Below are 14,654 nucleotides of genomic sequence, written 5' to 3' on the forward strand. Positions count from 1 at the left end.
CCCCTATTTTAGGAATGATGATTTCTTGTTTAGATCATTAGAGGTATATGTTAGAATTGAGTTGGAATAATTAGTAGTAGGCTTACTTTGGTGTTCTTGATAGTGAGAGGATAGGTGAGGGTCGTTCTAGGAGAAACAAGGAATGAAAATAATGATTAGAGCGATATGATCTAATATATACGTACGGAAAAGTTAGATTTTCGGCCGCTTAAATGCGCGTATTTTGAAATACGTTTCGTATTTTTGAAATACGGTCCATGCATTTTGACATATGGTTTCTGTGACCGTCTCTTCGGTAAGAAATGGCCATAACTCTTTGTACGGATGTCCGTTTGACCCTCATAATATACCGTTGGAAAGGTATTTCAATGCTCTACAACTTTTATCAAGGAGAAGTTTTCCCAAATTCCAAATATGATTTGAAATACGGGTCATAAAATATGGGTTACGTATTTAACCATGTGACATCAAAATGTCAAATTCCGGATGTTCGGGAATTCTTGGTACCGATTTGACGACTTGGTTTTACTGTGAACGAAATACGATTATCGTTTCATGGCGTAAACTCATCTACAATGAACGGAAAATTCCAATGCTCGCATCCTTTATCTACTTCTCTAAGTCTAGGATCATGAGTCAAAGCTTAGGTTAAAAGTACGAGGGTGTTACTTTATGACCACAAGTGTCTAGAAGATCCACGGTATGTTGACATAGTCCTTTAATTTCAAACCACTGCAACTCCATTAAACTCAATGTTACATACCATTGACCTAGTAACATTCTCCTCTAATACCTTCAAAGCCATTGGAGAGTAATTCTTCCCAAGTATTTACAACTCCCTCGAAACTTCCAATCCTTGTCATCTCTTTACTCTAATCTCTTCAAGCATAGTTATGATTGTCTTGTGCCTATACGCTAGTAAAGATTAAGAAACATAAGTGAAATCTTCAAAGTAGCCAACAAAATTCAAAAATTAAGCTAGTACACATACCCGACAAAACTCAAGATCCATGCATTAAAACACTCGAAACATGTTGTTGTCTACATAATCACATTTAACGAAGTGTTGAAGTACACCTTACACCAATACTCTATGTCAGAGTACATTAGTGCATCCATCATTCTTCTTGGACTAAGCAAATTCATCTTCAATATTTCTTCTCGGTTGGGACTCAAAGTGCTCTTTGCAATCCTCCAGCGCTGCTACTTTAAGCCCTCTCCCAATCCTTACAAAGTTGGCTAAGATAAAGTAGCACACTTTTTGTGTTCGATGAAAGGTGTAAAAGATCCCCAATTGCTACAAACAGTCCCTGAAATAAAGCAATCATTAATAAAGATGAATACACGTACGTGAATATGAAACAACATTCAAAAAATAAACAAGCACACATACCTTTTGCATATCTGTTATCAAGGTTAAGTCTGCCCCATCTCCAAGTGCAAAATCTTCCTTCATAATTCTAACAAACTAAGACCATGTATTAACTGTTTCCTATACTCAACTACAAACCGTACAAGAGAAGATTTGGTTATTACCATCCTTACACACAAGAACCAACAACTGCCAGCCTTACAAACCCCTCTCAAGAAACACCCATCTAAACCTATACATTTCCTACAATGAAAAATGCCTTCTTCAATGCATCAAAACGTATGTACAAGCTTTGAAAAACAGGCCTACCAGATGCATCAGGTTCACCAAGTTTAACAACACATGTGCTCCCAGGATTGGTCCTTAACAGTTCATCCTTGTAGTCAAGAATTCTTCCAAATTCCTGAATATGGTCACCCGTGATCTCTTCAAAAATTTTGCTCTTGCTCTCCTAACAGTAGTCTTTCCCGCATGAATTATAATTTTTTTCCTAATTAGCTCTTGCAATTTGAAAACTCCTAGGTTTGGCTGCTCTATTATAAACTTTCTATACACATCAGCAATAAATTTTGCATTACACAAGTAATTTCCGGTAGATTTTGCAAGTATGCTTTGGAATGTAAGTATTTATTTGGAAATCATTTGTGATTTTGTCAAGACATGCATACAAAATCCATGGACAGCCATCCTTGCACCTAACCCTAACCATTTTTGGCTCATTCACCCACTTTTCTAATTGAACCCTCTTTTGAACAACATATTTAGTTACCGCTGCTCTAAGCTATCCACATCTTTAAAGACCATACCCAACTGCCACACAACTTTTTTGGCAACGAGGTCATGAATGATTTTGGCCTTTTCTGACCTCCTTCTTGAAAACATTTCCCTTATTGGCACATTTACTCAAGATTCAACATCTTAGCATCATCCCCCGACACTCGTCCCTGTTCGAACTTGCATAGTAAGGCTCATCACCTCTGTTTTCCATCAAGACTTGCTACCTATTTTAGTTTCATCAAATCCTAGATCTATACCAGCTTCACCTGCGGGTACCTCTTCACTATCCGGTTTTGCCCTCTCCCTTCTTTTTCTCCTCTGAAAAGTTCTTCTTTCAGCCCTCAACTCCTTGACCTCTTCATGCACATCACTTCGTAGTCCTCCTCATCTTTCCCAACTATTTCGTCTACAGATTGTTCACTATTAGCAGTTGAGTAAAAATGGGATCCTCTTATAAAATCGGGATCCAACTGACCTAGATCCGATCATCTTCGATAGCAACGATTTGAGTAGTAACATTATCGGCGGAAAAGTCAGTAACTTGAAGGCGGTGCTTGTATTACTAATTTGATAAAAGGCGCAAGAAATGCATAGACCATTTAAGGGCTCTTCACCAACCTTTTCATTAGCCCCTAGTCATCAGCCCCTTTATTAAAAGCTAAACCGGATTCCTCTTTCTCCCCATGACTAGCATTTTCTAATAAAGAGAGGTCCACAACAGTTAGTTTATCAATCATGTGGTGCACATATACCTCCACAATATCTCCATATTCTAAAGACATACACATGTCTAAAATATCCATATCACTCACAACATCTACCAAAATGTCATTGTTAGGTGGTTTAATACTAAATGTGCAAGTTGTAGTGTATCCTAGTTTTTTAATATAGTCTCTTAACTCAAAAAAAGACATCATATCCACATCAACATTCAGAAAATCAGTAACTTGCCCACCTTTATATATTGGTTCCCCACTAAAATCTAACACACCACTATGATACCATCTTAAAATTACCAAAGTCAAGTCACCCATGTTCTACCTAAATGCAAAGCAAGCAAACAACAAGAAAAACAAATAATTTAACATATTGCACGACTAAATCGAAATATGGTAGCATATGCACAATAAAATCAAACCCTTGTCTAAATCAAACTAGGGTTAAACAATAATAAAAACACAAAACCAAATGTGTGGATTAACAGTTGGGAAAACACCAATTTTGTGCTTTAAAAACCCAATTTATCGAATTAACAGTTGGGAAAACAAAAATCCTAGTCGACATTTTTTTAAGAAACAAGAAGAAACTGACCTTTCTTTGCCTATTTAAGAAAAAAATGAATGAGAAGAACAAAATCGAACCTTATTCTGCAATATACGCAATAATATTGATGAAGAAGCTTAAGGTTGAAATGGGAGTCGATGATTTTTTTTGGTTAGGGATTTGGGATGAAATGTGGGAATTAGGGATGAAATGTGGGGATTTGGGGTAATTAAAAATATGGGTACGGGTGCGGGTCGAGAATAATAATAGTTAAAAAGGAGAGAAATAAAAAATTACCAAGCGAGGCCCAACGCGTGTTAACAAGTGTTTCAACATATCTGGTGAATTTGTACACATCAACATATAAGAGTGACACCTCAACACTTAAGGGTGAGTATATTCCACGTTAAAAATGAACAGGGGGTTATAAGACCCCTCCAACGTTTGATGTGTAGTTGGGATTTTATTTTTGATGTGTAGTTAGGATTTTATTCAAACGTTAGGGGCTCATTTGGCCATTTTCTCTTATTTTTAATACATTAACTAACCCCTGCAGAACTTGTCTTCAAACAAAATAACTCCTCAGGACATGGTCAGTTTACAGATTTTAAAGATCAAAATCTCAAAATTGGGAAAACACGAAACAACTATATGCAAATTGCTCAAACCAACAGAAACACAGCAAAGCAAAAATAGTCAATCTGTCCGTCCAACAGGGCAAAAGTTTTAAGGTTTAATACAAAAATGCCAAAACCAACAACTCTTTAACAACTTCCACAACTCAGTTCAGCGCCAAACTTATTTATTTACAGAACTAGATGAAACGATCAAGAGAGCACCCCAGGATTAAAAAGGAAACTCATGACGCCTTTGCAACTGGGAAATGCAACTTTGTGACAGATTTCTTTAGAAAACTACTACCACAGAATGGATCCAGGGTGCTGCCAATATCATAATCCACGGCACCAGCCTGCAGCCCACTAGAATGAGCAGTTACGTTATCCTCCAGAGAATCAAAGCTAGAACAAGTCATTATGTGGTTATCCTCGAGAGGAAGATAACTCCTCTTGGTACTCCCACCATGTTTGCGACCTTGTTTCTTGTCTTTACCCTTGCTCTCTCGTGAAGATTTGCCATTACTTTTCTTCTTATTCTTCCCGTTCTTCCTGTGGTCGCTCCTGTGACGTTGTACCTTGCTTGGCACATGGGAAACTGCTGTCGGGATAGGGTCATACACATCAGGAGCCCATGTCACAGAAAGCTTCTTGGGTGGTTTTCCTTGTTTCTCACGGCTACCTTTAATGGCAGATACAAGCTTCGAAGCTGTCTGTGAGAATAAAACAAAAAACAAGAAAGAGAAAAAACAAAACTGTTAACCAACAATACATTGGGAATAAACTTAACTGCTCAACCCTGAAAAAATCCCAAGACAGAGTGACCCTCTGTCTATGAGATAGTATTTGTATGCTCCAACCGCTGTTCCAAAATACTGTTGCTTCAGCTTGATAACAGAGTCCAGAGCCATGTGCAATTAAGAGAGAGAGAAGGAGAATTTTACAAAACACCCGCACAACATATGCTGGAAAAAATACATATAAAAGGAAATGATGACTCATGACATTGAATAGATAATAGCCCTAACTGAGGAGCACTGATACAATCCAAAAGCAACCTACCAGCAAAAGGAGTAAAGGTGAACAGACAAGCAAAAGATATAAAGGGTATGGCTGAATGAAACAGCACACTTCCAATGCCCAAGTTTCAAATATCCTCCTACAAATAATTCAGACATAATAGACATCCCATCCCCGAAAAATGCGAGAGAAAACGCAACTGCAGACTGAGATGAACACAGCCAAACACATACCTCTGAAGAAACTAAACATGACACATACCATTAACACTTCCCACTAGTAATGTTCATGATGAACTGAGGTCACAATGCATCCAGCTCTATTAAGGAATACTAATGTAAAGCAGGAAACAATATATATTCTTACATAACAAGAGACAACATATCTAAGTGACTATAAACTTCATCAAAAACAGGGAGTCAAAAAACATTCTAGGTCTTTTTTTATATGTAAGAAAACCTTTATTATTAAAATTAATGTGCATGAAAATTGACTTTAAACGTCTAAGGACACAAAACTCACAGGTAAAGATACGGAACGTGAATAAGGCAAATCAGTAGATTTAGCATCGGCCTCCTGCTCCTTCTGCTCATAAACCAACTCAGGAGGGGGAGTGCTCATAGCAGAGCATGGAAATGTTGCAGACTTGATCAAGAATTTTTCTGAGTCCGTAATGCCAGTGTCAGCGTCATTTGCATGAATATCTTCACTTCCATCTTCCTCCGACGTGTTGGAATCTTCCTTGTAAATCAAGTCTTTACCATCCTCAATTTTCAGAGATTCAGAGAAATGGTGCCCAAGATCATTTAAAAAAGAACCTCCTGGATTGCCAGGAGCACAACCAAGAGTCTCCTTTGACGACTCAGAAAAGCAACTTATCCTTTTAGAGTCCAACTGGTAACTAGCAGAACAAACGGCCATCAATTAAAGAGACAGAAAAGATCTGCACAAACAAGAACCAACATTCGTTAGAGAACAACAACAACATACCCAGTGAAATCCCACAAAGTGGGGTCTGGATTCGTTAGTGAAGAGCAGAGATATTATATAACTGCACTTTGAGGATAATTAATTGCACGTTAAACCTAACCAGTCATCTCAAAGTTAACAAATAAATATTTTTAAATCCTTCTGGATTTGGTCCATCTAGCATGAGTAGCAGCAGATCTGAAGTCAAACGAAAAGAATGCGCATTGAATCTCATAACATTAGTTAATAGGGATGCTACAAGTAATCTGCCTTGAAAGGAAATTACGGTTCTCTTACACTAGAGTATTCTTGATCATCACAACAAGTTCATCAAAACAAGAATTAACCATCATGAAAACAAGGGTAACTAGGAAGGATCAACTCTTAACTTTACGCATTATCTACTCTAGACATAGATCAGAAGCAAAAAAAATATCACTCTAAACAGATATTATGTAATTTAGATAACCATAAAGCACCAAACACATCGAAGACCAACCGAGGATTAAAAAACGCAAAAAACAATCAAAATCACAAATCCATCTGATCATTACCTTTCAGTATATCAATATGAAACAAAATTGCAACCCTGCCTACAAGTAATCTGCCTTATATTACGGTTCCATTAAACTAGAATTTTCGATTAGCACAACAAGTTCGTCCATACAAGAATTAACCGTCATGAAATAGGAAGGATCAAGTATTAACTTCACGAAAATAACCTAAACAGATATTATGTAATTTAGATAACCATAAAGCTCCAAGCAGATTAACCATCAGCTGAGGAATATAATCGCAAAAGACCAATCAAATCACAAATTTATCTGATCATTACCTTTCAGTACTTCAATATAAAACAATCCTTCAGAAACCTAACGCTTCAAAAGCTAATGCAAGTAATCTACTTTAAACTGCGGTTCTCTTAAACTAGGGTTATCGATCATCACAACAAGTTCATCACAACAAGAATTAACCATCATGAAAACAAGAGTAACTAGGAAGGGTAAAATATTAACTTTACACATTATCTAGACATAGATCGGAAGCAAAAAAGTATCACCCTAAACAGATACTCCCTCCGGATCAAAAAAAGAGTCCACTTAGCCATTTCCACACCCCTTAAGAAACTACTCACTCGAAGAAAAAAAATAACTAAATTGACTAAACTACCCCTAATTAAATAGGCATTCGGATTTGATCACATAACACTTAATAGGGGCAAATCTGGAAAGGTAAGGTTAATTGTTTCTTGATTTAATAAGTGGACACTTTTTATCCGGAGGGAGTATTATGTAATTTAGAAAACCACAAAGTATCAAAGCAGATTGACCACCAACCGAGGGAAATAATTGCAAAGGAACAACCAAATCACAAATCAAATATATGCTAGCCGGCTATATATGATATATCTATAGGGCAACATTTGCACCCAGCCGATAAGCAATCTGCCTTATAAAGGAAATTAAGCTTCTCTTAAACTAGAGTTTTCGATCATCACAACGAGTAAATCAATACAAGACTTAACTGAAGGATCAATAGATCGGAAGCAAAAAAAGTCACTCTAAGCAGATATTATGTAATTTAGGTAACCATAAAGCACCACGCAGATTGATCAATTGAGGCTATAATTGCAAAAGAACAATCAAATCACAAATCTATCCAATCGTTAGATAACCATAAAACACCAAACGTATTGACCAACTGAGGCTATAGTTGCAAATAAATAAATAAATAAAAATCAAATCACAAATCTTCAGTATGTAATTTTAGATTTATATAACCATAAAACACCAAACAGATTGATAAAACTGAGGCTATAATTGCAAAACAAAACAATCAAAATCATTACCTTTCAGTATGTAATTTAGATTTAGATAACCATAAAACACCAAACAAATTGATAAAACTGAGGCTATAATTGCAAAACAAAACAATCAAAATCATTACCTTCCAGTATGTAATTTAGATTTAGATAACCATAAAACACCAAACAGATTGATAAAACTGAGACTATAATTGCAAAACAAAACAATCAAAATCATTACCTTCCAGTATGTAATTTAGATTTAGATAACCATAAAACACCAAACAAATTAATAAAACTGAGGCTATAATTGCAAAACAAAACAATCAAAATCATTACCTTTCAGTATGTAATTTAGATTTAGATAACCATAAAACACCAAACAAATTGATAAAACTGAGGCTATAATTGCAAAACAAAACAATCAAAATCATTACCTTTCAGTATGGAATTTAGATTTAGATAACCATAAAACACCAAACAAATTGATAAAACTGAGGCTATAATTGCAAAACAAAACAATCAAAATCATTACCTTTCAGTATGTAATTTAGATTTAGATAACCATAAAACACCAAACAGATTGATAAAACTGAGGCTATAATTGCAAAACAAAACAATCAAAATCATTACCTTTCAGTATATGTCGATATGAAACAATCCACGTCAACACGCAAAATTTCCACCAGATTTGGCTACAACTACTTGGAAATAGATCTGCTGAAAAATCCCTCGAAACAAACACAAAAACCGGCAATATGAAAAGAAATTAAAAAAGACGTTTAGGAATTAAACGTTAACTAACACTATTAGGCCAAGGCTTAAGACGATGAGAGCACAAAACGCCATAAAAAGAAGCAGCTTGTGGTAAACTTGTTAACAGATCCAAAACATAAGGTGTAACCGAATGCATCGTCTTATCCGATGCGATGCCCTTCGATTTTCCCCTCCACAATTCCAAATTCCCTAAATCTCCTTTTTCACCTTCCAAACAAGTCCTAAAATCCCCGATCGAATTCCAAGAAAAACAAAATAATCAATGAAGAAGATTGAATTGCTCGGATTTCAAACAAGCATAACTAGAAAACGAGTAAATCGGATCATTATTATTATTATAGCCCTAAGATTAGTATCGGATTCAACGGGGAGATAATAATAAGGAGAAAAAAGAGAAAACTTTGTATTTATAGGGTATTGTGGTGTATTGAAGAAAATGACAAAAAAATATTGTCCCTTATCTTTGGTTGAAGGTTCAAATTAGTCCCTTAGGTGTGGTTTGGTACGCAGACAAAGTTATTCGAGATTATAGTCCTGAGAATAAAAATTTTGGATTAATTTATCCCATCTGAGAGGTGGATAAAGTAATGCAAAGCTTGATGGGATTAGATGGGATTAATTTATATATCCCAAACTTAATCCTGAGATATCCCATTTTATCCTGCCTATCGAACGATCCCTTAGGGCTTAAAGGGTCGTTTGGTTGGAAACAAGTTATCTCAAGATAAATTGGGATTAGTTATCCTATCCTGCCACAGGAATAAAATAACACTATAATTTCTGGATTAGTTATATCGCAATTTTATCCCAATCAAATGTGGGACAAACTCATCTCAAATTTAATTCCGGAATTATTTATCCCTTATCCCTCATACCAAACGAGCCCAAAGTATCACCTAAGCAATTTGGTTGTTCAAGTTTACCGAGAGTACACACTTTTGGTATTACATATTTAGAAAACTCTTATTGTTAAATTTAATTGAATTTGTAGAATTTTTTATACCATGACCATCGGAAATTTTCATCAAATCTCAAAAACTGCGAGATAAAAAAATGCACAACACACAAAAATTAGAAGAAGAAAAAATGATAGAAATTGCACCAGAAAAGTTGCACTAGACTCTAGAAGTGTACCAAAAATAACAGATTAAATAATTTCTATTTTCGCAATTCTAGTTAAATTAATTGCCATGATTTGATAAATATCTGTTGGGGACCAAAAGTGTTCAACTTTAGTAAACCTAAAGGACTACAATTGCTCAGGTGATACTTAAGAGATTATTTTGGACCTACTCTATAGATAAAGGACCATATTTGTCATTTTCTCTGGTGTACAAAATACGTTTGAAAATTGTGCTGTTAGTTAGAATATTACTGGGTCAATGAATGTGACGGGTCGGTTTATGACATGGTTAATCCTGTTCGTACACGTGTAAGTACGGTGAGATTTCATTTTCTTCAGATTGCAGATATTTCTGGAACGGGCTGGGCTTGAATATTTCCTCACTGGGCCTCGTATACGCGTGCTCCGGGCCCGCTCTTGCCGCCTTTAGTTTGTCCTAATTCCAAATTACTCCCTAGTAAATAGAAATAAAATATTGAAACTTGTGATCTTAAATTCATATTTTATAACTATAATATCATATCATAAAGGGTTGAATTATTTTTTAATATACACAAATGTCGACTTCTTTTTTTTTCTTTTTTTTTTTTTTGTAACAGACGAAAAGATAAAGAGTATATTCCGTGAAAAAAGAGTAACACGCTTAGTGACGAAGGATATTTTGCGTCAATTCAGACACTACTTAACTTTCTTACATGAAAATTACTTTTTGGACTTAACATAATTCAATAAATATTTGGGTTGGGAAAGGGAATAGTTATTAAATGGAAGAGTAATTTGTGTTATTAAATGGAAGAGTAATTTGTAATTCCTCCATTCCATATCACTTGTCTACTTTTCTTTTTACACGCCCTTTTAGAATTATAAATAAAAGTGTATTTTTACTATATTGCCTTGCAATAAATTGCACTCTAATCAATATTGGTTGCTTTAAAAATAATTAATGTGAAGGGCACAATAGGAAAAAATTAATTAATTTTATCTTGATTTTATAAATAGACAAATATGTTGGGACGAATATTTTTAATAATGTGAACAACTAATATGGGACGGAGGGAGGACTAGCTTTTCCTCATTTGTTCTAACTTCCGACCTTGAAATGCGTTCCTTTTAGTTTAACGAAATTCCAAAAAACCGACAAAAGAGTCTTACAAGTTAGAAAATCTAATTTAATCTTAACAAGAACTTCGTTCCCTTAACCTTCTTGCTTTCGTACATAAGGTGTGATAGGATGAATTAGCATATATTTCAAGTATTATTATCAAGTGGTGGCAATGGACATGGGCACAAGATGGGGGTCTATTGGTTTCTGTATTAACAAAAATAATTCCAACATAAAATTTCGTATAAGCTACACAATGTTTGGTTGGTCATATCAGGGAAAATATTGTCGTGTAAGTTAATGCAATGTTTGTTTTGCTTCATTAAGCTCCACATTATTAATACTTGCATAAGTTATACCAAAATTTGAGTTATATTTCAGACGAAATGAACGGGTAATAAGAATGCAATAATAAGATATCGATAAGGATAACTAACCACCAGAAAGACCCTTTAAACCAAACATTTCTGACATAATAATCTTATACATTAGCATAATTTTTATATAACTAGTACGGTACTTGAATTAAACACTCCATATTTGTGTTCAAGTTCAATTCCTAACTTCTAAAAAGTGAATGAAACTCAAAATTCTGAAAGGGAAGTTGGTACTCTTTTCCATTCATAAGCTCGTGATGAATTCACATAAAACTATTTTTCAACCATAAACGTTAAGAGAATCTATAAAGCCAGTTGCCAAAATACACCACAGCCTAATACATACTGTTTCTGACCAATTAAGAAGGTTGAACCATCAAGTCTTCACTAAGAGGGAAGCATTAAAAATTTCCAGCAGTTCAAAAGCATCACAAGATCGGCCAAACTTTTTCCATATGTAGCTTCAGAAAATGTAAACAACTTCATTTAGGATGTAGCAAGGCTAGGACAGACATAAGTCTACTTGCAGAAAATAGATACCAAATCCACATACACTACCAGATTATTTAAAGATCAAACAAGTCATACATTGTAAGCATACAACGTTGGTACAATGTCCTCCGCTGTACCACCAATCAACAACTTGATCTTCTCAAATTAGGCCTTCTCTGTTGACTAGGTAGCCTTACATGGAGGTTTAGCAGCACGTTCCTTTCCGACTTTGTCGGATTTCTTAGGCAGAAGAACTGGATTAACGTTAGGTAGCACACCTCCTTGAGCAATAGTTACACCAGCAAGAAGTTTCCCAAGTTCTTCATCGCTCCTTACAGCTAACAAAACATGCCTTGGTGTTATCCTAGTCTTCTTCTCGTCTCTCGCTGCGTTTCCAGCAAATTCTAAAACTTATAAAAAAAGAGAAACCCCACCCATAATCAATGCTGATTCCAACTTATAAATACTGAAAAACGGGAAGAAAAAAAGACATTACTATAATAAACAAGAAACGCTAATTAGAGCTACCACTCAAACAAAACCTTGGACCCCATGTATTTTCCCTTCTCTTACCCAGAATTCACTATCATAAACAAGAAATACTAGTGGAGCTCCACATTCACTGTTTCTGTTATCTTTTTGCAACTATAAAGACTATAATCGAGGCATTAAAAAGTTGATGGTGTTCAAAGTAAAACAATTGATTTATCAATTAGTCTCAATTTGACACATTCAACTTTATTCAAATGAAGTCATTATAATACTTACTCCCTCCAGATCAAAAAAAGAGTTCACTTAGCCATTTTCACAGCCCTTAAGCAAATACTAACTCCTAGACAAAAATAGGTAATTTGACTAAACTACCGCTAATTAAATAGACATTGGAATTTGATCATATAACACTTAATAGGGGCAAATATGAAAAAACAAGGTTAATTCTTTCTTGATTTGCTAAGTGGACTCTTTTTTTGATCCAAGAAAAAAAGGCTAAGTGGACTCTTTTTTTGATCTGGGTGAGTACTAAATAAGTTATCTTTAAGAATTCTAATTGATAATTGTCATTAAAGCAAATTCAATATAATCTAAAAGTAAAGTTACCTAAATGAACTCATACTCATACTCATTATGAAGTTGATGGTATCAAAGTTGGTAAATCAATAGATCTACTTGTCTAAATCAGCATACATTCCGGTTTATTTCTAAAACTAAATAATCTTATCCTTCAATGCAATTCTAATTGTCTTTAAGAAATCAGCTTTAAAACAAATTAGGAATTATCTCCAAGTAAAGTTCTCCAAAATATCACACACTAACCTTACGCGTATACACAAATCTCTGACCAAAACAAAAATTAAGCTGAAAATCACTAAACATAACACAAACCAGTTTGACTACTTATTGAGAGAACAAATGCAAATTCTTCGTTACTTTCACCATTACAAACCTAATCCATCTAACAATGAATCATAATCACAAAACCCATCCAAGTATTCATCCAAAATGAAAACAACTACCGATATCAAGAAAACCCCATTAACCAAGTGAAATTCAAGTAATTTCATTTTAACACTATATAATTCAACTCAGTTCTAATTTTCGGTAAAAAGAATCATCTTTAAAGCACATTAGGAATTATCTTAAAAGTAATATTCTCCAAATCTCACACGTGTCCTCAAACAAACCCCAAGATATATGCAAATCTCGATACAAAACAAATATTCAACTAAAAATCACCAAACCTAACAAAAATGTATCGACACAACAAACCAATTTGGAATCAAAATAACAAAATCCATCAAGTACACGATACAATAGAAAAGGAAACAGCTCTAAATTTAACAAAATAAGCAAGACCCATTTGTAATTCAACAGTAACTATTCTAAAAAAAAATGGTAAAAAATCAAGATTTAGAAAATTTACCTCACGAGCAAGGTACTCAGGCACAGCAGCAAGGAAAACAGGAGGACCACGTCCAACCCGATGTGCATAACGACCTTTTTCAAGTAACGCCCAATTCTACCCGCCTTAAACTGCAGATCCGCCTTAACGGAACAGGAAACACGCTTCTTCTTGGGCCCACCTCCCTTTCTTCCACCAACACCTTTTTTCTCCATTTTAAAAAAGAAAATAACAACAAATAATATTTCAGAAGTGTTTTGTTTTGCTTGTAGGAATTGATTGTGATGGATTTTTGAGTTAAACAGCGAGTTGACGTTTTTATAGGGTTTTTGTGCTAAGAAATGGTTTTCAGTAGCGAGGGGTGTTTTGAGTCGTTGGATTTGGGGTAAATCTACAGGTGTTAGAAAGGAGAGGATTGACAATTTGCGTGCTTTTGAACTGACAAATGAGATGGAAAGCACAATGGCCGCGTTTGCACAAGAATTTTTTTTCCCTAAAAAAACAAAATTAGGAGCTACAAGGGCTCGCCAAAAAAACGTGATGTTCAAATAAAACAACCAAACCAATAAATCGCTATCTCACTTCTTTGCTAGAGAGAGGGAGGGAGGGAGGGAGGGGGGGGGGACATTTGTCAATTACCCTCAACTCAAAGACATCACAAAACAAGGCAACCATTCAAAAACGTCACAAGGACAAGCAAGGAATTTATCATATATAACCACTGAAGAGCTTGTGAAACTACAACCAGTTTCATTTGTCTCACCACATAAAATAAATAACTTGTTCCTAGTTCTCAACAGACTTGAGCCTACTTGCAGAAAATAGATAGCAAATCTGCATACACTTACAGATTATTTAAGACCAAACAAGTCATAATTACAACTCTGGTACAATGGAGGGTTAAAGAAGGTCGAACATTTAACATTTGTGAACTTCATAAATTTCAAAGCATCACAGGACCAGGCAACAATTCAAAAACATCACAAGCTGAAGTAAGTCTTGGAAAGGAAGAACAAGAATATCTTCTTTACCAGCGAAAATAGTTCTACTAAAATAAGAGTTAA

The 14,654-nt window shown here is 35.0% G+C and overlaps 1 protein-coding gene and 1 pseudogene across 1 annotated transcript; both read right to left on the bottom strand.

The window, feature by feature from the left end:
* Nucleotides 1–4,114: 4,114 nt before the first annotated feature.
* On the bottom strand, nucleotides 4,115–8,982 carry LOC132057180 (uncharacterized). Its single transcript, XM_059449648.1, has 3 exons — nucleotides 8,453–8,982; nucleotides 5,569–5,989; nucleotides 4,115–4,739 (listed from the first exon to the last, which is right to left on the bottom strand). Exons 2-3 carry the CDS (start codon nucleotides 5,965–5,967, stop codon nucleotides 4,272–4,274), a joined length of 867 nt encoding a protein of 288 aa, XP_059305631.1. The 5' UTR covers nucleotides 5,968–5,989; nucleotides 8,453–8,982; the 3' UTR covers nucleotides 4,115–4,271.
* Nucleotides 8,983–11,411: 2,429 nt separating this feature from the next.
* LOC132057972 (histone H2A-like) lies at nucleotides 11,412–14,519 on the bottom strand (annotated as a pseudogene).
* Nucleotides 14,520–14,654: the final 135 nt, after the last annotated feature.

This window comes from Lycium ferocissimum, chromosome 5, assembly GCF_029784015.1.
Source record: "Lycium ferocissimum isolate CSIRO_LF1 chromosome 5, AGI_CSIRO_Lferr_CH_V1, whole genome shotgun sequence".
Taxonomy (NCBI): Eukaryota; Viridiplantae; Streptophyta; class Magnoliopsida; order Solanales; family Solanaceae; genus Lycium; species Lycium ferocissimum.